Genomic DNA, 24,808 nt, shown 5'->3' with positions numbered 1-24,808 from the left:
TGTGAACTTAAAGTACAACGTTATGGCCCTAATTTTAACATAGTGACCTTTATTATTCAAATTAACCAGTATATAAAATATTTCATTAAAAAAATTAACCTTTTATAGCATATATATTACCAAAATGACTTTTATTTCAACATAGAGACCATTTTTTTATTATAGTGACCGTTTTTTTTCTAATAAAACAACCATGATTTCCCTAATGTTAGTGGTCCACAATAAATTAGTGTGAACCAGTTCTATTTAAGAATTTGTAATTGCATAGTGCATAGCTACATACCATCCAACCATCGGTGTCTAAATTTAACTAGGACTATATAATTTGATTGATTGAATAGAAAAAAAAAATTTGTTTGAGATTATCCTCCTTTAAAATTTTGAAAGACTCTTTTACTATAAACTAACTAGAAATTTTGATTAAAAAAAAAAATTTACTGAGTTTATGAATTGATGTCAATTCAAATATTCAATTGATATCCTTATTTGGTTGGTAATAATTTGAATATTTAAAATTTTATGAATAACAATTTACTCCGTATTAGCTTTTCTTATTCATAAATCCATAATCAAGATTAAAATTACTGTGTAATTAAATCTTAAAAGCAATTAAGTACTTTGTAATGTATATAATGTTTAAATCGTGTAAAATAAAACAAATATAACCATTTAATCATTTACTCGATTTAGAGAAACAATAAATCCTTGAAATTATCCTAATATTTACTAGGAATATTTGAAAGACCTTTTTATTTTTTATAAATTAGAAGTGCAAGACGACATTTGATCACAAATTGATATTATATAGGTTTAATTTCACCTCTTTTTTTTCATAATGCTTCTCAAGATATAACTTTATTCGAGTGTTTATTGCATGTGATAGCGGAATTTATAAGCACATTGTCAAAATAGGCAACACAAAGCCATAGCCAATCAAGTAAAACAGTCGACAATTAACCGCCAATAACCGATTGCCAACAACACTCACTCCAAATTCAACCTAAGTTTCCAAAAGAAGAACAGTAAATTCCAATAATTTTTGAAAGGCTCTAGATTCATCCATTGTCCTTGATTTTTGGCAATTAGTCTATGAGTACCCCTCACAATTAAAATCTATCCTCCTTTTTCTTTTGGGAATCAAGGATCAATAGACAAGTGTACCTGTAAAAAACTTTTGAATTAAAGAATTAGTCTTAGGAGGTCCACTTATTGTTTGTTTCAATAAATTCTCATTAATTTTTTGTCCATCTTTTTTTACATCTATAAGTTCCAAGTTATATTTTCCATTCATCAGAAACAAAGGAAAAGAAAAAAAAAATATGGAAGAAAAAATTAATTTCCTCTTCATTGTTATAATTTTCAGCCTGTTGGTCCAAGGTATGTTTAATTAATGGAATTTATATACATTTTTAATTACACAATAATGCATACATTTCTGATTAAGTTGCCTGAATATTAATGGAATGGTACTTACAACTATCTGGAGTACAAGTTAAGTTCGTGTTATATTATGAACGTCTGGTGGTGGATGTCAACTAATTTTAGTACATTTTAAAGTGGCAATAATACAGGCATGAGATCATATCTTGTACGACATTGGTTGTTATAATTTGTTAGAATTAACATTATTTGTTATTTGGTTTTGCGCTTTTACAGGTATGGGGCAGTGCTCATTGAAGGATATGAGCTTAAACCAAACCAAGGTGAATAAGTTTGTGAAGAATAATAATAGTAATAGGCCAGTATGGAAAGTGACAATCACCAATAATTGTTACTGCTCTCAATCAAACATCAAAATTGCTTGTACCGGGATTCGAACCCTGAAAGAAGCTGTTGATCCCCCAATTTTGAAGATGGAAAAGGGTAAAGGAGTGGTGAAAAATGGAGAGCCAATTTATCCATATACTTCTGTGAAGTTTACCTATGCTTCTAGCTCACCACTTCAGTTCAAGCTACTTTCTTCTCAAGTTGCATGTTCTTAGATATTATGGTCATATGTTGTTAAGCTAATATATGTACGTTGTTTTTAAGAAAATAGAAGGCTAGTGCAGTTGGCTAGCTCACTGACTACCATGCGTGACTCGTGAGGTTAGGGATCTCACCAAGCTCGACTTTTTTGGATCCTTTCTTCCGATGATAGGTCTTCTAATTTTCCAAAAATAAATAAAATGTATGTTTAGGCTTAGGTAATTAGGTTTCTCTTCCTTGTATTTAATGATTATTGATACTCGTTTGTGAGTTTCAATTCTACTCCTGTTTGTACTTTTGTTGTAGGTGATGTAAACGTTCATTCATGAATGTACTTTCCCTTTGTTTTTCTTTTTAATTTGAGTTAGTGGATATGAAGTTTGTTGCATATTGACACATTAGTTGATCATTTGGTAAAGAGCTTGCTGCTTGCACATAAAGAAAAAAAAAAAAATCAAATCTCTACTTAGTTAATTACATTATTTAAAATCATTATAAATATAATTACATAATACTACCTTCGTTTCTTTTTAATTGACACACATTCCTTTTTAGGAGGTTTTTTTAGTTGACACGTTTTCTTTTGAGGTAACTTTTTTACCTTCCATTTACAAGCTACTCCACTTGTTTTTTCATTCTCTCTCACTCTCTCTCTTCTCCTTCATATATGTGCGGATGTGCCTAAATCAAACGCGTCAACTAAATAGAAACGGAAGAAGTATGACATCCTTATACTTATATGCCATCATTAGATTCATATGACATCATTATTGTCGAGTCACATCACTTCAGTATACTTATACTTTTACGACATCATTATATCATATGACATCATTATTGTCAAGTCACATCACTTCGATATACTTTTATGACATCATTATATTCCAAAATTTCAAAATAGGAACATAACTTATTCTTGGTACTTAATAAACATTTTTATAGGTATGTTATGGTTTCAAACCACCTTATATGACCCCGGGAGTCACCCAACGTATTAAGTTCAGTTTTTGAGAAAATGTAAAAAAATGACTCGAAATCGTGTATTATAACCTTCAATTTTGGACAATTTTTCACTTTTTTTGACCCGGAAACAAAAATTGCCGAGATGCTTCCCATGGACCCTAATACACCTCTAGAGTCCATTTGGGTGGGTAAAACCATCCAATATACCTTCAAACTGCTAATTTAGCCGTTTACAACTTACACCGATTTCATAGACTGAGGCTACCACAGACATTTATGGCAACATATAATGATCATATATGATCCCAAATGATATTATATGATCCTGGGATGTATCCCCTGGTATCTCGAGACTTTTCGACACTGAATCCCGAAACCTCTGAAATTGGCCAAAAAGCGTTATTATAGCCTTCAATTTTACCAATTTTGACTTTTTTTACCTGGATTTTTTTTTTTTTTTTTTTTCCGAGAAGCTACCTATATACCCTAATACCCTTCAGGAGTCCAATTGGGTGGGTGGAACCATCCAATTTGCCTTTAAGCATCCAATTTAACAGTTTTCGTACACGCCTCTTGTTTTAAATAATCAACACATATTTCCCAGTACACATTACTAGTTAGAGTGACATAATAAGTTTGTTACTCCTTATACAGTTGTACTTCGTATATACTCCCTTCGTTTTAAAATACTTGCTCCACTTTCCTTTTTTGGCTGTTTCTTAATACTTGCCCCATTTCCTTATTTGGAAATCTTTTACAATATTTAATTATTTTTTTCTTATCAAGCGGACCCAACAACATTAATCCACATTCTCTCCATTATTTTTGTTTTTTTTTAATATTTTTTTATTCTTCCACTAACCCCACTACCTCCGTTTTTTATTACTTTCTCTAATTTCTCCTAAAACTCCGCGTGTGGAGAAATGAAGTAAGTATTTAAAAGCGGAGAGAGTATATAACAAGTACGTATAATTTATTAATCGGGAGTGCTTATGAGTAATATGTGAGAGCATTTACAACACGTAAACACATCTTTTCACTGTTTCTTATAACTCTTCAAATGAGAAAAAAAAAAATAAAAAAAATAAAATAAAAATTTAAATATATTTTATTCTAGATCGATGTACTTGGATAGGAAATTAGATACAAGTAGATTTTGTGACAAAGGTTGCTACAAAGTTGTTTGTAGGGCTAGGTCTCATTGCAAGTTAATTAGAACTTAGATGAATGCAAAAAACAAGCTCTAGGCCTCTAGCAATGTTGGTTGTGGATGGTGAAAGAGAGGAAAAAAAAAACGAAAGAAAGAGTAAGGGTACTATTGTCCCTTTTCATCAAATGTTGGCGGTTTTGATAAAATATTGTTGACGGTGTTTGACACCCCCATCAATTTAAGTAAAACCGATAATGGTTGTTACGGTAGCAACCAACTAACTTTATCTCTCCTTTGACTCCTTGATTGTTTGACTTTACCAAAGTAATACAGTACTGTAGCCGTGTAGCGTCTAACTACACATCTACCAGAAAGTACAGAACTCGGTAGAACCTAATAAATTTGGAAATAACGCCCGCCATTGGAGCAAACCTTCAGGAAAACTTTGAGAGATAAGATGAGCGTAAATTGGGATGATTGGGTTGAAGAAGCGCTTTCCAAGTTAGAATCTCTGAAATTGTTACGTTTCCTTAGACCCATCAATGTCTCCAACAATTCATCCTTTTTTTATGGGCATGCATACCAAGTGTTCGACAATTTGCGTCAATGGGATCGTTCCTCTGTAGAAGTCATGATTTCTGAGTCTACTTTTCGCAATTGGCTCAATGATAATCCTAGTTGTGGTATTTTCCCTCTTCCCTTTTCATTGTCTTTGGAGTTTGTAGCTTATTTGTTGTTCTAATTTTTATGGGTATTTCATGTTTTGGTTGTTTTTTTTTTCTTTTATTTTCTGCTAATTGTTGAAATTAATTGAGCACATTTGGTAATTTAAATTGAACACATTGTACAGTGTATATTGGATTGGATGAATGACATAATCTGCGTTACTTTGGAAGCTGATTTCTATGTGTATCTAAGATTAATGGGATTTTGAAAATGATTAGAGAATGCTTGCATAAATGGGTTTTAAAAATTGAATTCAGTGAGCTTAAATATCGTAGGATTGAGGATTGCATTTGAGGGAGCTATTTTTCTTTCAAAAGACTTTGTAGTTCTGAAAAGGAGGGACCTTGGAGTTGGAAATGTCCGTGTTTTTTCGTTGAGAGGAATAGCTGTATATATCAATTGAGGGAGGGGTCGATAGGGGATTGAAACCTGGAATATGAATATATGATAAATGTAAACCTCGGTGTTACGGGTTAACAGCTAGACTAAAACCTTATCTGACTTGTATTATTGTTGCTGAATTGCTTAGGATCAATTGAAGTGCCTAAAGGTGAAGAGGCCAATGAAGGAGAATTGTATTCTTGCAGTGGCAGGAAGCTACTGCTGTTCTCTGGAAATGATTACTTGGGTTTAAGTGCACATCCCACAGTTAGAATGGCTGCTGCTAAGGTGATTTTTGGTAGTTATCTATTCATGTGTGATTTTTTCTAAGAAAGCACAGTGCAAAAATTTTGATATTAGAGGTGATTTGGACTGCTTGTGCTAGGCAGCCCAAGAGCACGGGATGGGTCCAAGAGGCTCTGCATTGATATGTGGTTATACAGATTATCATGGGCATTTGGAGGCAAGTTTAGCAAAGTTGAAGAAGAAAGAGGTTTGTTTTGTTCATAAACCTCTATTAGCATTTTTGTCTAGTCAATTATCTTAGTTGTGTTATGGATGTATGGGACTTACTAATACCAAACCCTAACAGTGATGTACTCAAAGTTCTATCTTTTATGTGTCAATACTGGTTTTAAGGATGCTAGGTTTATACAGTTGCTTATAGTTGACCATTGAACATGAACTATAGGTGTTAGGGTAGATAATCAGACATTCAGACTAGAGCTGTCAATTCGGGTAAACAGGTCGAGTTTGGGTCGGGTAAGAGTGGGTTAGGTCAACTCAGGTGAATTTAGATTAATTCCATAACCTATGCGGGTCAGGTTTGGGTGGAGTCATGCTTGAGTCGGGTCACGCGTGAACAATAGGTCGGGTTTAATTGGGATTTTCACGGGTTAAAACGGGTTAGGGTAATTCTCAGGTTCGAGTCGGGTTCGGTTCAAGTCAATAATTTGCGGGTTAGAATCAGGTCGGGTCATTCTCGGGTTAGAGTCGGGTTCGGTTTAAGTCAATAATTTGTGGATCATAATTAGGTTGGGTCATTTTCAAGTCGGGTCATTCTCGGGTTCAAGTCGAGTTTGGTTCAAGTCAATAATTTGCGGGTTATAATCAGGTTAAGTCATTTCCAAGTCGGGTCATTCTCGGATTCAAGTCGGGTTAAGTTCAAGTCAATAATTTACAGGTTACAATCAGGTCTGGTCATTTTCAAATCAGGTCATATTCGGGTTCAACTAACTATAAATAGATAATTATCATTTTTATCAAGCTAATTATTTCCTTTGACTATAATATATATGGCAATATACTAGAGAACTATAGTCTATAATTTAGGAAGATAATAATCTCCTTTCACCATACAACAAATATATACTATATTTAACTCTTAAATTTGAGGATGATGCTCCTTTCTTATGTTGGCCTATACCGACTTGGTCTCCCTAGACAAAAAGATTTGATCAACAATAATAAGGTGGTCTAAATTGCATTTAAGGTGATTTGAAATCATGTCAGGAACAATTTGAGTTGAATTTAGGTCGGGTTAATAACAAGTCGTGTTAATTTCGAGTCAAGTTAGTAACAGATTGGGTTGAATTTTTGGGTCGGGTAAGTAATAGGTATGGTAAAATTCAGTCAGGCCAATAACAAGTCGGGTTGAATTTGGGTCAAGTCAATAACAAGTCGTGTTGATTTCGGGTCGGGTTTGTAACATGTTGGGTTAAATTCGGGTCGGGTTAGGAACGGATCGGGTTGAATTCAGGTCAGGTTAGTAACAAGTAGGGTTAAATTCGGGTTCTCACGAGTTAAAACAGGTTTGGGTCAATTTCTATTCAAGTCGGGTTCGGTGCAAGTTAATTAAATTGGTCGTTCTAAACCGGTAAATTGGCTGTTCAAAAGAAAATTGGATGGTTTCACACATCCAATTAAACTCCCAGAGGGTATTAAGGACCATGGTAAACATTTCGGCAATTTTTATTTCAGGACGAAAAAATGTCAAAAAATTCCAAAATTGAAGACTAATATCCACGCTTTTTGAGAAACCTTGGAGGCTTCGGGACCGGTGTCGAAAAGTCTTGAAATTCTATGGGATACATCTCAGGGTCATATAATGCCGTTTGGAACCATATATGATCATTATTTGTTTTCATAAATGTTCGTGGTAGGCTTGAATTAATGAAATCAGTGCAAGTTGTAAACCGGTGATTTGGTTGTTTAAAGACAAATTGGATGGTCCACCCCACCCAATTGGACTTCCGGAGGGTATTAGGGACCATGGTAAACATTTCTGCAATTTTTATTTTTGAGCGGAAAAAAAAACAAAAATTTCAAAATTAAAGACTAATATCCACTCTTTTTGAGAAATTTTGGAGGTTAAGGGGCCCGGTGTAGAAAAGTATTAATATTTTAGGGGATACATCTTGGGGTCATATAATGTCGTTTGGAACCATATATGATCATTATATGTTGTCATAAATGTTCGTAGTAGGCTTGAGTTAATAAAATCCGTGCAAGTTGTAAATCGGTAATCAAATTGGCCGTTTAAAGGCATATTGAATGGTTCCACCAACCCAATTGGACTCCCGGAGGGTATTTGGTACCGAGAAAAACATTTCGGCAATTTTTATTTTCGGGCGAAAAAAAAGTAAAAAATTCCAAAATTGAAGACTAATATCCACGCTTTTTGAGAAATTTTGGAGGTTTTGGGGCCTGGTGTCAAAAAGTCTTGAAATTTTTAGGGGATACATCTCTGGGTCATATAATGCTGTTTGGAACCATATATGATCATTATTTTTTTTGTCATAAATGTTCGTGGTAGGCTTCAGTTAATGAAATCGGTACAAGTTGTAAACCGGTGAATTGGTCGTTTAAAGGCAAATTGGATGATTCCACCCACCCAATGGGACTCCCGGACAGTATTAGGGATCATGGTAAACTGTAACACCCCCGATTTACTAACTAATAATAAATAAGAAATAAAGGAAAAATAGACAACCTTTAAATAAAATTGCGGAAGCATACACTTTAATCGGAGGTATTACCGCCACACTCAACAACCTGTCGAGTGTTAAGGCTTACAAAATCCCAATAATTACAACCCAATAAACTAGTTGAGCTATTTATACAACTTTATAAACTCATGACGTCACACTAATCGTAACACTTGAGCTCCTTTAGCTACGACCACTTGATCAACCTGGTTAGAAAATCTTGACTGCTCACCATTAAGGACAAATTCCAAAATAGATCGTCACAGGGCCACCATAAGAAAAAGACATGGCCGCAAACACAAGTAGCACAACAAAACAACACACACACGTCAGCAAAAAAGCTGAGTAATCACCACATATCAGAATACAGAGTATTATATAATAATTAACATTACTAGTTCAATTAAACAATGTAGCTCAAAATTACCTTACACATTGTAGTCTGAAAAAAAGTAACCTTTATCAACTCAACCTTGAATAATAATACGAACTTTTACTCAATTAACTCATATAAACCATAAGTGTCCCATGCTCTTTGTTTTATACCTAGCCTTGGACATGGGTAATTCGAATAAAACAAACAAGTATAAAAACTTGAATACTCCCAATAACTAGAAAACACCTTGAACCAGACCACATACGGGTCAATTCCCACTGTAGGGGACCATAGAAAAATAAATAAAAATAAAGATTGTACCTCATTCTTAACTCGTGATTATTACCCTCTAACCAACAAGCCAAAGACTAAGTTATATAACGCCGAGCCTCAACCCAAGAACAAAACAATAATTCTCAACCATTTGATCTCATACATCGATCAAATAACCATTCACATGATAATAAATAATATCTCAATATTGGCACAGGTTCCCAATTCATATATGACGACATATTCGGTTCATAAAATATCTCAACTCTTATAGAACTAATACTAGTACCCAAAATTAATCAAATCTCCACCCAAAAATAACACTCTGCATTAACAACCCTAAAACCTTGATAAAACAATGCTCCCTAGTCCCTATAACAACAACATTAAAACCCTAGAAATAATATAATCAATCAATGCGACAATTAAATCGTACAATACAACAACGAAGCACATATATATAAATTTTGATCATACAAATAACAAATCATAAAATTTACATATAATAATATGGAATACAAATAATACAAACAATAATATATAATCAAAGAACTCTAATAATTAAGGTTCGTGTGATTACCTTTCCACGAATTAAAATCACAATACGACATTCAACGCAAAGCAACCGAGCTACATACGGCCTTCGATACACAAATATATTGTGCAGCTTTAATTTCCAGAAGAAACAAGTTGATTTTGTTTTACAAATCTAAAGCAAGATAAGGAAAACGGCTTCTTTGATCTTTTTTTTTTTTTTTATATAAAATATCTTTTGAGGGTTAAGAATATTTATAGGGTTTTAAAACTTTCCGAACTCCAAATAAAAAATTGAGATTAGGAAAGTTATTTAATAAATTAAAATAACTATTTTTTCATAATACATAATGTATAAAATCACAAAATATTCGGGTATTACATAAACATTTCGGCAATTTTTATTTCCGGGTAAAAAAAAAGTCAAAAATTTCAAAATTGAAGGCCGGGTATGTGGTCCGGGTAAAATCCACGCTTTTTGAGAAATTTTGGAGGATTCGGGGTCTAGTGTCAAAAAGTCTTGAAATTCTAGGAAATACTTCTCGGGGTCATTTAATGCCGTTTAGAACCATATATGATCATTATTTGTTGTCATAAATGTTCGTGGTAAGCTTGAGTTAATAAAAATCGGTGCAAGTTATAAACCGGTAAATAGGCCGTTTAAAGACAAATTGCATGGTTTCACCCACCAAATTGGACTCCGGAAGGGTATTACAGACCATGGTAAACATTTCGACAATTATTATTTCTGGGCGAAATAAAGTCTTAAAATTCCAATATTAAAGGCTATTATCCACGTATTTTGAGAAATTTTGTAGGTTTCGAGGCCTGGTATCGAAAAGCCTTGAGATTCTAGGGAATACATCTCAGAGATAATGTCGTTTGAAACCATATATGATCATTATATGTTGTCATAGATGTTTGTGGTAGACTTGAGTTAAAGAATTCGGTGCAAGTTGTAAATCGGTAAATTGGCCGTTTAAAGGCAAATTGGATGGTTCCACCCACTCAATTGGACTCCCGTAGGAATTAGGGACCATGGTAAACATTTCGGCAATTTTTATTTTCGAGCAAAAAAAAAAATCAAAAAATTTCAAAATTAAAAGCTAATATCGACGCTTTTTGAGAAATGTTGGAAGTTTAGGGGCCCGGTGTAGAAAAGTATTAATATTGTAAGGGATACATCTCGGGGTCATATAATGCCGTTTGGAATCATATATGATCATTATATGTTGTCATAAATGTTCGTAGTAGGCTTGAGTAAATGAAATCCGTGCAAGTTTTAAACCGATAATTAAATTGGTTGTTTAAAGGCAAATTGGATGGTTCCACAAACCCAATTGGACTCCCGGAAGATATTAGGGACGGTGGTAAAAATTTCAGCAATTTTTATTTCTGAGCGAAATAAAGTCAAAAAATTCCAAAATTTAAGACTTATATCCGTGCTTTTTGAGAAATTTTTGTGGTTGGGTATGGTGTCAAAAAACCTTGAGATTTTAGGAAATACATCTCGAGGTCATATAATGCCGTTTGGAAACATATATAATCATTATATATTGTCATAAATGTTCATGTTAGGCTTGAGTTAATGAAATCAGTGCAAGTTAATCGGTAAATTGGCTGTTTATAGGCAAATTTAATGGTTCCACTCACCCAATTGGATTCACGGAGCGTATTAGTGACCAAGGTAAACATTTGGACAATTTTTATTTCCCAGCGTAAAAAAGTTAAAAAATTCCAAAATTGAAGTCCAATATCCACGCTTTTTGATAAATTTTGGAGGTTTCAGGTTCCGGTGTCGAAAAGTCTTGAAATTTTAGAGAATACATTTTAGGGTCATATAATGCCGTTTGGAACAATATATGATCATTATTTGTTGTCATAAATGTACGTGGTAGGCTTGAGTTAATGAAATCGGTGCAAGTTGTAAACAGGTAAATCGGCTGTTTAAAGGCAAATTGGATGGTTCCACCCAGGTGTTCTCCGAAGGTACTAGGGACCATTGTAAATATTACGGTAATTTTTATTTCCGGGCGTATAAAAGTAAAAAAAATTCCAAAATTGAAGTCTAATATACACGCATTTTGCGAAATATTAGAGGTTTCAGGGCCCGGTGTCGAAAAGTATTGAAATTCTAGGGAATACATCTCGGGGTCATATAAAGCCATTTGGAACCATATATGATCATTATATGTTGTCATAAATGTTCGTAGTAGGCTTGAGTTAATAAAATCAATGGAAGTTGTAAACTGGTAAATTGGTCGTTTAAATGCAAATGGGATAGTTCCACCCACCCAATTGGATGTCCGAAGGGTATTAGGGACCATGGTAAACATTTCGGAAATTTTTTATTTCCGGGCGAAAATAAGTCAAAAATTCCAAAATGAAAAGCTAATATCCATGCTTTTTGAGTAATTTTGAAGGTTTTGGGGCCCAGTGTGTAATGAGCCCACAACCACCTCCAATCACTATGGTGTACGGCAGGAGACCAAGAGGACAGAGACAACAACAGAGAAACACACCCACTACTCTAGCAGCACCAACGGCTCAATAGAGTAGAGGGCAGCAGGGGACTTTTGGATTATTTGCTTTTCAGTTATGCACATCACTAGAAGACAAGTAGAGTAGCTGTAGCCCCCCTTAAGGCCTTGGCCAATTATGTAATAGAAGTTGAGTAGTATAAGAGCAACTCCAATGGTTGCTTTTAGGGACTAGCTTGCAATTTTAATAATTTTCAAGCTAATAGCCACACCATTGGAGGATAGTTTAATAATTAGCTTGGCCAAGCTAATGCCAAGCAAATTAGCTTAGCTAAGCTAATTAGCTTAGAAATTAATTATCTCTAATAAAATACTAATTATTTAAAAAATAAAGCTGAAAAATCTAAAGGCTAATTAGTTTAACCATTGTGACATAAATTAGCTAGAAGGAAGGATAGCTTTGCAATCCTAGGTGGCACGGCAAGCTAATTTGGTAATTAGCTTGCCGTTGGAGTTGCTCTAAATAGTAGAGAGAGAGGAAGAGTAGGGTATCCAGAAAATTGTATTGAATATTGGAGAGTGATGGCCTAAAGCCATTGTTACATTTTTAAGCTTTAAGCTTTTTCACGTAATACTACAATCTTTCTTCTATCTTACATTATGAGACATTGCGAGTGTTCCACCTGGTATCAGAGCAGTCATGCCTCCGACGCCACTGACGGTGACACCGGAGAGGGTGGCCGCGCTAGAGGAATGTGTGGAAGAGATTCTCGAAAGAATCGGGGATGGAGAAAACTCTATCCATAAGACGTTGAAGAGGGACCAAGACGCGTTCTTTGAGGAGATGAGAACCATGATGGCAGCGCTACAGAACAAGGAAGTGAACCAGCTTTTTGGAGGGGGAAATTTCAATGAGACGCCACTAGATAATGGTAGCCTGAGGTTCGGCAACTGGGAACTCGGAAACGGAGGTGGAATTCGAAATTTCAACCAAGATAATCGTGAAGGGAACGGAAATTGGCGGTATAGGAAGCTGGAGATGCCGCCCTTCAACAGCTCCGACCCTGATGGTTGGATTCTCAGGGGAGAACAATTCTTCTAGTTCTATCAGTTGACGGAAACGGAGGGCTGCGGTTGTGGCTATGGACGGAGACGCTCTCCTTTGGTATCAATGGGAGAGTAGACGACGATCCATGGTCGGTTGGGAAGACCTAAAAAGACGAGTCTTGAATCAGTTTCGATCTGTCAATTTGGGGTCACTTCACGAGCAATGGCTCGCCATGACGCATTCGACGATGGTGGTGGAGTATAGGAGAGCTTTCATTGAAAAGGCGTCACCGTTGCCTGATATTCCCGAGAGCTTGATGAAAGGACAGTTCGTCAATGGCCTCAAGGAGGAGGTGAGAGGAGGTGAGAGCTGAGATTCAGATGTTAAACCCATTAACGTTGGAGGATGCCATGGATCTAGCGTTGCAGAAGAGCGAAACCGGTCAACAACCTAAAGAAAACGGGCGGGGCCTTTGCCAAACCGGGTCCTTACTCATATTTCAACAAAAGTCCAGCAAATACACTATTGGAAACTGGGCCGGCCCAAACCACACCCACCTTTCAGCTTACCCTTAACCAAACACGAGCCAACCCACAAAACACCCCATCCCCACAAAGTTCAGCTGCGTCGGTTAATTTTCCATCCACTAATTATCGGAACCGATCAAATCCAAGCTCTTCTCGATTTAGTGGTGAGGTGAGACGATTGACAGAGAAGGAGATCTAAGAGAAGCGCGTGAAGGGTCTCTGTTTTAAATGCGTCGGTCGTTGGACCGGACCCACTCACATATGCGCGGCGAAGGGGTTGAGTGTTCTCTTGCTGGAAGAGGAAGAAGAGGGAACGGGGGAGTTGGCGGCAATAGAGACTCCGACGGATGGAAAGAAGGAAAATCCGGCCAAAATAACCATGAATTCCTTGGTCGGAATTTCAAACCCAAAAACATGAAACTACATGGGAAGATCAAAGGGGAGCCAGTCGTGGTGATGATCGACCCCGGGGTGACCCACGATTTCATATCTCTCAAGGCGGAAAGTTGAGCCTTCCGGTGACCGGAGAAGGGGTGTTCGGAGTCTCCGTGGGAAATGGAGAAGCAATTAAGGGGCAGGGGCAGTGTCTTGGGTGAAACTAAGGCTTAACGAGGAATTTGAGATCAAGGAGGAGTTTCTACCTCTTCAATTGGGGAACTCAGACGTGCTATTAGGGGTGCAATGGTTGGAGAAGCTGGGTACGGTACTCACGAATTGGAAGTTGCAGGAGTTAAGTTTCGAAATGGGAGGGAAGACTGTAAAAATTTGCGGAGACCCAAGCCTTGCTCGAATGGGGATTACGCTAAAGGCCATGATTAGAACCTTGCAAAAACAGAGGGAAGGTGTGTTGGTGGAATGTAACCAACCGGAGGAAACAAAATCAGTTACTGACAGTGAGTTGCCCGAGTTTTTGAGAGGAGTGTTGAAGGAATTTCAAGCGGTGTTTGACAGTCTAACCGGATTACCCACGGAGGGAGGGCACAAACATGCCATGGTCCTTAAAGAGGGTAGCAATCCAATTAGTGTACGCCGTACCGATACCCACAATTTTAGAAGGATGAAATTGAGAAGCTAATTCGGGAAATGCTAGAGGCGGGAATTATACGACCATCCACGAGCCCTTTCTCAAGTCCGGTTCTTCTAGTGAAAAAGGACGGTTCGTGGCGGTTTTGTGTAGATTACTGCGCCTTGAACAAAGAAACTGTCCCCGATAAATACCCCATTCCCGTGATTAATGAGCTCTTAGATGAGCTACATGGAGCGCAAATCTTCTCGAAGCTCGACCTTAAGGCCGTATATCATCAAATCCGAGTGAGGCCAGAAGATTCTCATAAAACCGCGTTTCGCACTCACGAAGGGCATTACGAGTTTCTAGTGATGCCTTTCGGATTAACAAACGCTCCGGCCACTTTTCAATCCCTAATGTACGAAGTCTTTCGCCCTTATTTGCGCAAGTTTGTGCTCGTCTTCTTGAATGACATACTTGTGTATAGTTCCAGCCGAGAAGAGCATCTGGAGCACTTGAAAATAGTGTTGAGTACACTAAAAAGTCACACTTTGTTTGCTAATCTTAAAAGGTGCGAATTTGGCAGGGAAGTTGTGGCCTAACTTGGACACATAATTTCGAAGGAGGGCATGGCTGTTGATCAAGAAAAGATTCGGGCTATTGATGAGTTGGCCCACTCCAAAGTCCTTAAGGGATTTGAGGGGGTTTTTGGGCCCTACGGGCTATTATCGTAAGTTCATCCATCATTATGCACATATTGCTCAACCTTTAACAGAGCAATTAAAAAAAGATAATTATGGGTGGTCCTTGGCAGCAGACGAGGCTTTTCAAAGGCTAAAAAAGGCAATGACAATCGCACCCGTCTTGGTGATGCCGGATTTCAAGAAACCATTTGTTGTGGAGTCCGATGCCTCCGGGTTTGGCCTAGGAGCGGTGCTAATGCAAGATGGCAGACCGGTAGCCTTCTTTAGTAAGGTGTTTGGCCCTAATGGGAGGAGTAAATCAATATATGAGAAAGAGCTCATGGCGGTGTGTTTGGCGGTACAAAAATGGAAACACTATCTACTCGGAAGGAGGTTTATTGTTCGAAGCAACCAACAAAGTTTGAAATTCATCACTCAACAAAGGGAGGTGGGGATGGAATATCAACGGTGGGTGAGGAAACTCATCGGATTTGACTCTGAGTTACAATACAAACCCGGGGTGGCTAATCGGGTTGCCGATGCTTTATCAAGAAGGGGAGACAATGAAATTGAAGGTGAATTGGGAGCACTAGTCATGGTTTAAGGGATAGATTGGGAAAATTTGAAGAAGGAGGTTCAAGGGGATGCAACGATTCGAAAAATTCAGAATGAAGTGGAGAATGGAGTTGGGGGTAGGGGTACACGGTGGAACAAGGGCTGCTACTGTTCAAGGGGCGTTGAGTTATCCCTCGAAATTCGAGTGTAAAAGGGATATTACTCAAGGCCTACCATGACTCCCCGGAGGGGGGTCACACAGGGGATACAAAGACTTTTTTACGAATGGCGGGGGAGTGGTTTTGGATGGGTATGAGGCGCGATGTAGCAGAGTAGGTTCGGAATTGTGTAATCTGTCAGCGTAACAAACACTCACAGCAGTCACCGGCCGGGTTGTTACAACCCTTGCCTATCCCGGAAAAAGTTTGGGATGACATTACTATGGATTTCATTGAAGGTTTGCCGAGGTCAAAGGGAATAGATACAATTTTAGTGGTGGTGGATAGGTTGTCGAAGTATGCCCATTTTATTGGACTCCGACACCCATTCACGGCTCAAGGAGTGGCTGAGATTTTTGTGCAGGAAGTGGTCAGGTTGCACGGAGTGCCTAATAGTATTGTGACTGACGGAGACAGAATTTTTGTTAGCATATTTTGGCGCGAGCTGTTTAGGTTACAAGGAGCAAAGCTTCATCGGAGTATTTCATACCACCCGCAAACCGATGGTTAATCGGAGGTGGTGAACAAGAGGTTGGAAACATACTTGAGATGCTTTGCGAGGGAGCAACCCAAATCATGGGCGGTTTGGTTGCCTTGGGCTGAATTTTCATACAATACTTCGTCTCACTCATCGACTCAAGAAACCCCTTTTAAGGTGCTCTATGGCAGAGACCCTCCAAAGCTTTTGCGCATTGGGTTGGGGCAGACCACCGTGGACTCCGTGGAAGAATCCTTGCAAGCTAGAGATGTGATGCTAGATGAGCTTAAGTTCAATTTATTTCGGGCTCAACAGGTAATGAAGGACAATGCTGATAAGAAGAGAAGGGAAGTGGAATTTCAGGTGGGAGATCGAGTTTTTCTTAAGCTCCAACCTTATCGCCAACGATCCTTGGCCAGAAGACCATTTGAGAAACTTGCTGCCAGATTTTATGAGCCATTTGAGGTGATAGAGCGAGTTGGAAGGGTACCCTATAGGCTGCTTTTGCCAGAGGAATGCAATCCGCACCCCGTATTCCATGTATCTCAGTTGAAAATTGCTCGAGAAAATGTGCCCAGCTCTCCTAATATTCCCATGCAAATCACCCCGGAGTTAGAGCTTGTGGTGGAGCCAGAGGAGGTCTTGGACAGTAGACCAAAATTGGGGCAGAAGGACTGGTTGGACGTGCTTATTAAATGGCATGGATTACCGGAGTTTGAGTCCACCTGGGAAGATGCAGCAGCAATTTACGCTCAATTTCCTCTTTTCCACCTTGAGGACAAGGTGGCGCTTTTGGGGGGGAGTATTGCAATGAGCCCACAACCACCTCCAATCACTATGCTGTACGGCAGGAGACCAAGAGGACAGAGACAGCAGCAGAGAAACACACCCACTACTCTAGCAGCACCAACGGCTCAATAGAGCAGCAGGGCAGCAGGGGACTTTTGGATTATTTGCTTTTCAGTTATGCACATCACTAGAAGACAAGTAGAGTAGCTGTAGCCTTTAAGGCCTTGGCCAATAATGTAATAGAAGTTGAGTAGTATAAATAGTAGAGAGAGAGAGGAAGAGTAGGGTATCCAGAAAATTGTATTGAATATTGGAGAGTGATGGCCTAAAGCCATTGTTACATTTTCAAGCTTTAAGCTTTATCACGTAATTCTACAATCTTTCTTCTATCTTACATTGTGAGACACTGCGAGCGTTCCACGGTGTTGAAAAACTTTAAGTATTAGGGGGTACATCTCTGGGTCATATAATGATGTTTGAAACCATAAATGACCATTATATGTTGTCATAAATTTCGTGGTAGGCTTGAGTTAATGAAATAAGTGCAATTTGTTAACCGGTAAATTGGTCGTTTAAATGTAAATTGGATGGTTCCACCCACCTAATTGGACTACCGGAGGGTATTAGGAATCATAGTAAACATATCGGCAATTTTTATTTTCGGGCGAAAAAAAGTCAAAAAATTCCAAAATTGAAGGCTAATATCCACGCTTTTTGAGAAAATTTTGAGGTTTCGGGACCCGGTCTCGAAAAGGCTTGAGATTTTAAAGTATACATCTTGGGGTCATATAATACTATTTTAAACCATAAATGATCATTATATGTTGTCATAAATGTTCGTGGTAGGCTTGAATTAATGAAATCGATACAAGTTGTAAACCGGTAACTTCACCATTTAAAGGCAAATTGGATGGTTCCACCTACCTAATTGGACTCCCGGATTGTATTAGGGACCATGGTAAACATTCCGGCAATATTTATTTACAAGCGAAAAAAAAATCAAAAAATTCCAAAATTTAAAGCTAATATCCACGGTTTTAAGAAATTTTGGAGGTTTCGAGGCCCAGTTTCGAAAATCCTTGAGATTTTAAGGGATAAATCTCGGGGCCATATAATGCCATTTGGAAACATATATGATCATTATATGTTGTCATAAATGTTCGTGGTAGGCTTGAATTAATGAAATCGGTGTAAGTTGTAAACCGGAAAATTGGCCGTTGCAAATTGGATGGTTCCACCCATCCAATTGGACTCCCAGAAGGTATAAGGGACCATGGTAAACATTCGGCAATTTTTATTTACGGGTTAAAAAAGTCAAAAAAATCCAAAATTAAAGGCTAATATTCACGTTTTTTTGGGAAATTTTGGAGGTTTCGGGACGCGGTGTCGAAAAGATTTGAGAATTTAGGGAATATATCTTGAGGTCATATAATGTGCTTTGGAACCATTTATGATCATTATTTGTTGTCATAAATGTTCGTGGTAGGCTTGAGTTAATGAAATTGGTGCCTGTAAATTGGTAAATTGGCAGTTGATAGGCAAATTGTTGGTTCCACCCACCCAATTGGACTACCAGAGGGTATTAGGGACTATAAAAAGTATTTTAGCAATTTTTTTTTCGGAGGAAAAAAAGTTAAAAAAATCCCAAAATTGAAGGATAATATCAACGCGTTTTGACAAATACAAACTTTAAAAAAAATCGGGTGTACAATAATTATTGAACATCCACTATAAAGATAGACTAGATTGATCAAAAGTTACCCCTAAAATAAATAAGTTACCCTAATATGCATAAAAGTAATTCAATACAAATAAAAATTATTAGTAAAGAATCACATTTTAAATGACTAAGAATCAATTATTTGTGATTAAATGTAATTAAATTACCATTATAAAACTTTTCTTATTGTCTATTTATATAAAAATTGTATTATGTTAAAAGTTACCCAAAAAAAAGGCAAAAAGTTACCCTTATACTGCTCGATGTACAGTAAAATTAGTGTAAACCGGATGTATACAAAAGTTTTTGTTTGACAAATTATTTAGGCTTTGGGGCCCGGTGTAGAAAATCTTTTGACATTTTAGGGGATACATCTCGAGGTCATATAATACTGTTTTAAACCATAAATGATCATTATATGTTGTCATAATTGTTCGTGGTAGGTTTGAGTTAATGAAATCGGTGCAAGTTGTAAATTAGTAAATTTGTGGTTTAAAGGCAAATTGGATGGTTCCACCCACCCAATGAGTCTCCCGAAGGGTATTAAGGGCCATGGTAAATATTTCGTCAATTTTTATTTTCGGGTGAAAAAAGTAAAAAAATTTACAAAATTGAAGGCTAATATCCACGCTTTTTGAGAAACTTTGGAGGTTTCGAAGCCCGTTGTCGAAAAACCTTATGATTTTAGGGGATATATCTCAGGGTCATATAATGGTGTAAGGAATCATATATGATCATTATATGTTGTCTTTAATGTTTGTGGTAGGCTTGAATTAATGAAATTGGTGCAAGTTGTAAATCTGTAAATTGATCGTTTAAAGGCAAATTGGATGGTTCCACCCACCCAATTGGACTCCTGGGGGATATTAGGGACCATGGTAAACATTTCGGCAATTTTCATTTCCGTGCGAAAAGAAGTCAAAAAATTCCAAAATTGAAGGCTAATATCCATGTTTTTTTAGAAATTTCGAAGGTTTCGGGGCCCGGTGTCGAAAATAAATGTGATTTTAGGGGATTCATTTTGAGGTCATATAATGTCGTTTGGAACCGTAAATGATCATTATATGTTGTCATAAATATTCGTGCTAGGCTTGAGTTAATAAAATCGGTGCAAGTTTTGAACCGGTAAATTGACCATTTAAAGGCAAATTGGATAGTTCCACCCGCCCAATTGAACTCCCGGAGGGTATTAGAGACCATGGTAAACATTTCGGCAATTTTTGTTTCTATGCGAATAAAAGTCAAAAAATTCCAAAATTGAAGGTTAATATCCATGTTTTTTGAGAAATTTTGGAGGTTTCAGAGTAAAGCTGTCAATTTGGGTAAACGGGTCGGGTTTGGGTCGGTATGAGTGGGTCGGGTCAATTCGGGTCGGGTCAATTCGGATTAACTCCATAACCTTTGCGGGTCGGGTTTGGGTTGGGTCATGCTATAGTCGGGTCATACTTCTTATCGGGTTTGGGTCAGGTTTATGTTGGGTTAAGAACAGGTCGGGTGAACAATGGGTTGGGTTTAATTCGGGTTTTTACGGGTTAAAACAGGTTAGGGTAATTCTCGGGTTCGGTTCTAGTTAATAATTTTTGAGTTAGAATCAGTTCGGGTCATTCTCGGATTTGAGTCGGGTTCGGTTCAAGTCAATAATTTGCGGGTTATAATCAGATCGGGTCATTTTCAAGTCGGGTTATGTCCAAGTCAATAATTTGCAGGTTACAATCAGGTGGGGTCATTTCCATGTCGGGTCATATTCGAGTTCAACTAATTACAAGTAGATAATTATCATTTTTATCAAGCTAATTATTTCCTTTTACTAATATATATGACAATATACTAGGGAACTATAGTTTATAGTTTAGGAAGATAATTATCTCCTTTGACCATACAACAAATATATACTATATTTAACTCTTAAATTTGAGGATGATGCTCCTTTCTTTTTCTGGCCTGGACCGAGTTGGTCTCCCTAGACAAAATGCTTGATCAACAATAATAAGGTGGTCTAAATTGCATTTAAGGTGATTTGAAATCGGGTTGGGAACAATTTGGGTTGAATTTGGGTCAGGTCAATAACAAGTCGTGTTGATTTTGATTCTGGTTAGTAACAAATCGGGTTGAATTTTTTTGTCGGGTTAGTAATAGGTCTAGTAAAATTCGGGTCGGGTCAATATCAAGTCGGTTTTATTTGGGTTAGGTCTATAACAAGTCGGGTTGATTTCGGGTCGGGTTTGTAACAGGGTGGGTTAAATTCGGGTCGGGTTGAATTCAGGTCAGGTTCGTAACAAGTCGGGTTAAATTCGGGTTTTGACGGGTTTGGGTCAATTTTGGTTCAAATCGGGTTCGGTTCAGGTCAATAATTTACGGGGTTACATTCGGGTCGGGTCATCTCCAGGTCAGTTCATGTTCGGGTTTGAGTCTCACATACTCGGGTCAACTCGGGTCTAGGGTTGGTTTCTGGTCGGGTTAGGTCGGGTTTGGGTCACCATTTTTTCGGGTTCAGATGGGTCGGTTAATAATCGGGTTTGAGTCAGTATTTCGGGTCGGGTAAACTTTTGAGAGCTCTAATTCAGACCACTTTAGGCACAATGGGTTTGCTATCTGTATGATAAAAGATATTTGGGACAGAGAGGGCAGAGACTTATATTCTTCATGATAACTATATGACGCAGGATTGTCTTCTTTGCCCTACTGGTTTTGCTGCGAATATGGCCTTCATGGTTGCAGCAGGAAGCATTGCCTCTCTCTTGGCTTCCGGCAAAATACCTCATAGAACTGAAAAAGTTGCCGTCTTCTCTGATGCCCTTAATCATGCATCAATCATTGATGGTCTCCGACTTGGTGAACGCCTAAATTGTATAGAGACTTTTGTCTACCAACATTGTGACATGTTCCATCTTGATGCACTTCTGTATGTCCTTTTCAATTCTATATATAGACAAGTAGACTTGCAACTACAAGTCTGTGCGTGACTCCTATAATTTGACTTCCTGAATATTGTCTCTCAGATCAGATTGTACAATTTCTAAGAAGGTGGTTGTGACGGATAGGTCAGTCCTACATGTTGTCCCCTATTTACTTTGTTCTTTAGTTACATAACTTTTTCATAATTGGTTATGTTGTAATGACAGCTTATTTAGTATGGATGGAGACTTTGCACCTATGAATGAGCTTGTAACACTTCGGAAGAAGCATAAATTTTTGTTGGTTATTGATGATGTAAGTGCTCCCTATTTGTTTATGCAATAGCGTCCGGGAAATATATATACAATGAATGATGCCTAAATTTTTTTCTTCATTACTCTGTTGTAATTATGTAAATTCAGGCTCATGGAACATTTACTTGTGGTAAAGATGGTGGGGGAGTGGCTCAAGAGTTTGATTGTGAAAGTGATGTTGATATATGTATTGGCACATTAAGTAAGGCCGCAGGTTGCACCGGAGGTTTCATAGCATGCAGGTATCAACTTTAAACAAAGGATTTGTTTTGCTACTTCTGTGGTCACATTGTAGCAAGTCAAGCGAGTGAATATGTCTGTTCACTTCTAGATGAGCACTAGAACCACCATCCAGTGTATGTTTTGCAGTTAGCATGATAAAGGGAGGTATACTTTGGTTTGTACCATATCCTTGCCAAAAACCATATGTTGCTACTACCACTTTTAAAGTGTTAAGATTCGTTACAAGTATCTAGGTATTCTGATAAATATGCATAATTTTTTTTTCCTTGTTGTATTTCATGGGTACATCAAGCATCCTTATCCATTAGAGTTGTTGGGTGGGTGTATTGCCTCTAGTATAGCAAGATAATTGAAGGTCTTGAGCAGCAAAGTACGTAGTTTAGGCCAGTAGGAGACTATTGCTTGGTATGCCAAGTTAGAAAAATGGAAAACCTGCTGATTCTGAAGGAACTTTTTTCATATTTCTGCAAGTTGATGCTTCTCATTGGCAGTCAAAAGCTTTGTCTTTAAAGGAATTAGTGTACATATTCATTCAGCAGTCATGAGTATTATTATTATTTTTTTTTGTATGTGTGGGTGTGGGTGGGGGGATACCACTTGGCATATTCTAGTAGTCGTACTGTTGTCTTTTTTTATTTTCCTGTTTATTGCCCATTGCATTTTTAGAAATTACTTACACATTTCATCAAATTTTTAATGGCAGTAAAAGGTGGAAACAACTTATTATGTCCAGGGGCCGTTCTTTTATATTTTCCACTGCTATGCCGATACCAATGGCTGCTGCTGCCCATGGTAAAGTGACTTAAATCTTTTCTATCTGGCCAACTTGTTGTATGAAGCATTTCCTAGTCATAAGAGAAGTTTATAGCATTACTTTAATTAAAGCGGGCCGGGGGGGGGGGGCGGAAGGGGTTGTGGACTTGTGTTATACTTTCTCCACAGCTCTGCTCCTTCAACAACTTAACTTGTATGTTTTGCATGGAGATAAGGAGAGAAAAAAAGTGGGTGAGTGGATCTTGATTCTTGGATGCAGGGGTCCAACTCAAAGAAAGTTTAGAGAGGACAAACTTACAAATGTTAACTTATTAACTTGGAAGATGCTAGCTTGTTAGTACGTAGGATAAGAGAGTAATTTCAAGGTATTGCAATGTGTGTACACATATGTTGGTATATGCTGTATATATATATAAATGCATAGCATTCTCACCACAGTGACAAGCATTCTAATGACACTACATACCAGCTGCTACTTTTGTTGCTGAGAAAGAAGCCTGGCGTAGAAAAGCAATCCAAGAACGGGTGCAAGACTTCCGAGACCTCACTGGAATCCCCATTACAAGTCACATTGTCTCAATTATAGTGGGAAGTGAAGAGAATTCCTTGCTAGCCAGTCGGTAAGTACTCCTTTGCCTTTCTATTTTCCATAGTTACAAGCAGTTCTGGACTTTACTTAAGCCTTGTCATCCTGCAGGTATATGCTGAAATCTGGATTTCATGTTACTGCAATTAGACCACCAACAGTCCCTCCTAATTCTTGCAGGTTTTTCAGTTTTCTCTTCCGCCCTTTAGTTTCTTCCTTCCATTCAATATACAGATATGCTGCCATGCTGGGGTCATTTTTTCTGTTTTAGTTAGCTTAACCATATGTTGTGTTCTTTATTTGTAGACTGAGAATAACTTTGAGCGCTGCACATACAAGGAAGGATGTAAAGATGCTTGCTGTAGCATTGTCTAATTGTGTAAACTTCCAAGATGTACATGTTGAGACTCCTGAATTACTGGCTAAGCTCTAGAATTCATTTTTTTTATAAGCTAGTATCTTTTGGTTCTACTTAATTACAGTTGTACTATTTATACTAGAACTTAGGTCAGGCTAGATTTGGTCATTGATATTCTTTGACAGACAACTTTGTTTGATATTCTTTGACAGAATTCATTAAGGGAGTAATGAGACATGGTTCACAACAATTTACTACCTTGGTCAATTTGTAAAACTGTGAATTTATCAAGGTATGCTATAATCTGATACTCCACAAATCCAGTGTTTGATCCCCCAACAGTCTGACGGTTTTTGACATCTCGTCTCTAACACAGTCTGACACAGATAGGTAGTTTTCTGTACTACATCAAAGGTGGCATTTCATGATGTATGCCATTTTTTTTTTTCTGTTTTCTGTAAATTACACTCACTCTTCTTTGGATCCCAGTTTCAACTGTCTTGAATTTTTTCAAGTTTGCGTGATCTTAATCATAGGAATTCACTCGGCAACTTAAGGCAACTCCTTTACATCACAATGCGAGGGAAGTTTGCATAAACCTTGTCATATAATCATAGCCTATAGCCTCACAGATATTCCGTCAGCTACTGAAGGCATCTCCTCTGTAGCACATTGTGAGGGATGGGTCAAGGTCCTCAAGGAGACAAGACGAAGAGGGGGCGAGAGGAAGAGGGATCCCTCATATCCCTTTGCCCATTTCATAATTCATATGCAAA

At 37.6% G+C, this 24,808-nt stretch overlaps 2 protein-coding genes across 3 annotated transcripts; both read left to right on the top strand.

Moving 5' to 3' along the window:
* The first annotated feature begins 1,223 nt into the window (after positions 1-1,223).
* On the top strand, positions 1,224-2,360 carry LOC110733625. The gene is made up of 2 exons (XM_021913696.1): positions 1,224-1,377; positions 1,657-2,360. Exons 1-2 carry the CDS (start codon positions 1,320-1,322, stop codon positions 1,980-1,982), a joined length of 384 nt encoding a protein of 127 aa, XP_021769388.1. The 5' UTR covers positions 1,224-1,319; the 3' UTR covers positions 1,983-2,360.
* A 1,834-nt stretch (positions 2,361-4,194) lies between these two features.
* LOC110733624 (8-amino-7-oxononanoate synthase-like) lies at positions 4,195-24,299 on the top strand. Of its 2 annotated transcripts, XM_021913694.1 has the most exons (11): positions 4,195-4,764; positions 5,337-5,476; positions 5,574-5,681; positions 21,526-21,764; positions 21,862-21,903; positions 21,985-22,072; positions 22,180-22,313; positions 23,018-23,106; positions 23,558-23,708; positions 23,786-23,854; positions 23,981-24,299. In XM_021913694.1, exons 1-11 carry the CDS (start codon positions 4,539-4,541, stop codon positions 24,105-24,107), a joined length of 1,413 nt encoding a protein of 470 aa, XP_021769386.1. In that variant the 5' UTR covers positions 4,195-4,538; the 3' UTR covers positions 24,108-24,299. The 2 variants fall into 2 exon arrangements, with proteins under 2 accessions (XP_021769386.1, XP_021769387.1); XM_021913695.1 differs by lacking the exon at positions 4,195-4,764 and having other exon boundaries at positions 5,388-5,476; positions 5,578-5,681.
* Positions 24,300-24,808: the final 509 nt, after the last annotated feature.

This window comes from Chenopodium quinoa, unplaced genomic scaffold, assembly GCF_001683475.1.
Source record: "Chenopodium quinoa cultivar QQ74 unplaced genomic scaffold, ASM168347v1, whole genome shotgun sequence".
Lineage (NCBI taxonomy): Eukaryota > Viridiplantae > Streptophyta > Magnoliopsida > Caryophyllales > Amaranthaceae > Chenopodium > Chenopodium quinoa.
Note: the sequence above shows the minus strand (reverse complement) of the source record. Positions and strands in the feature narration are given on the sequence as shown.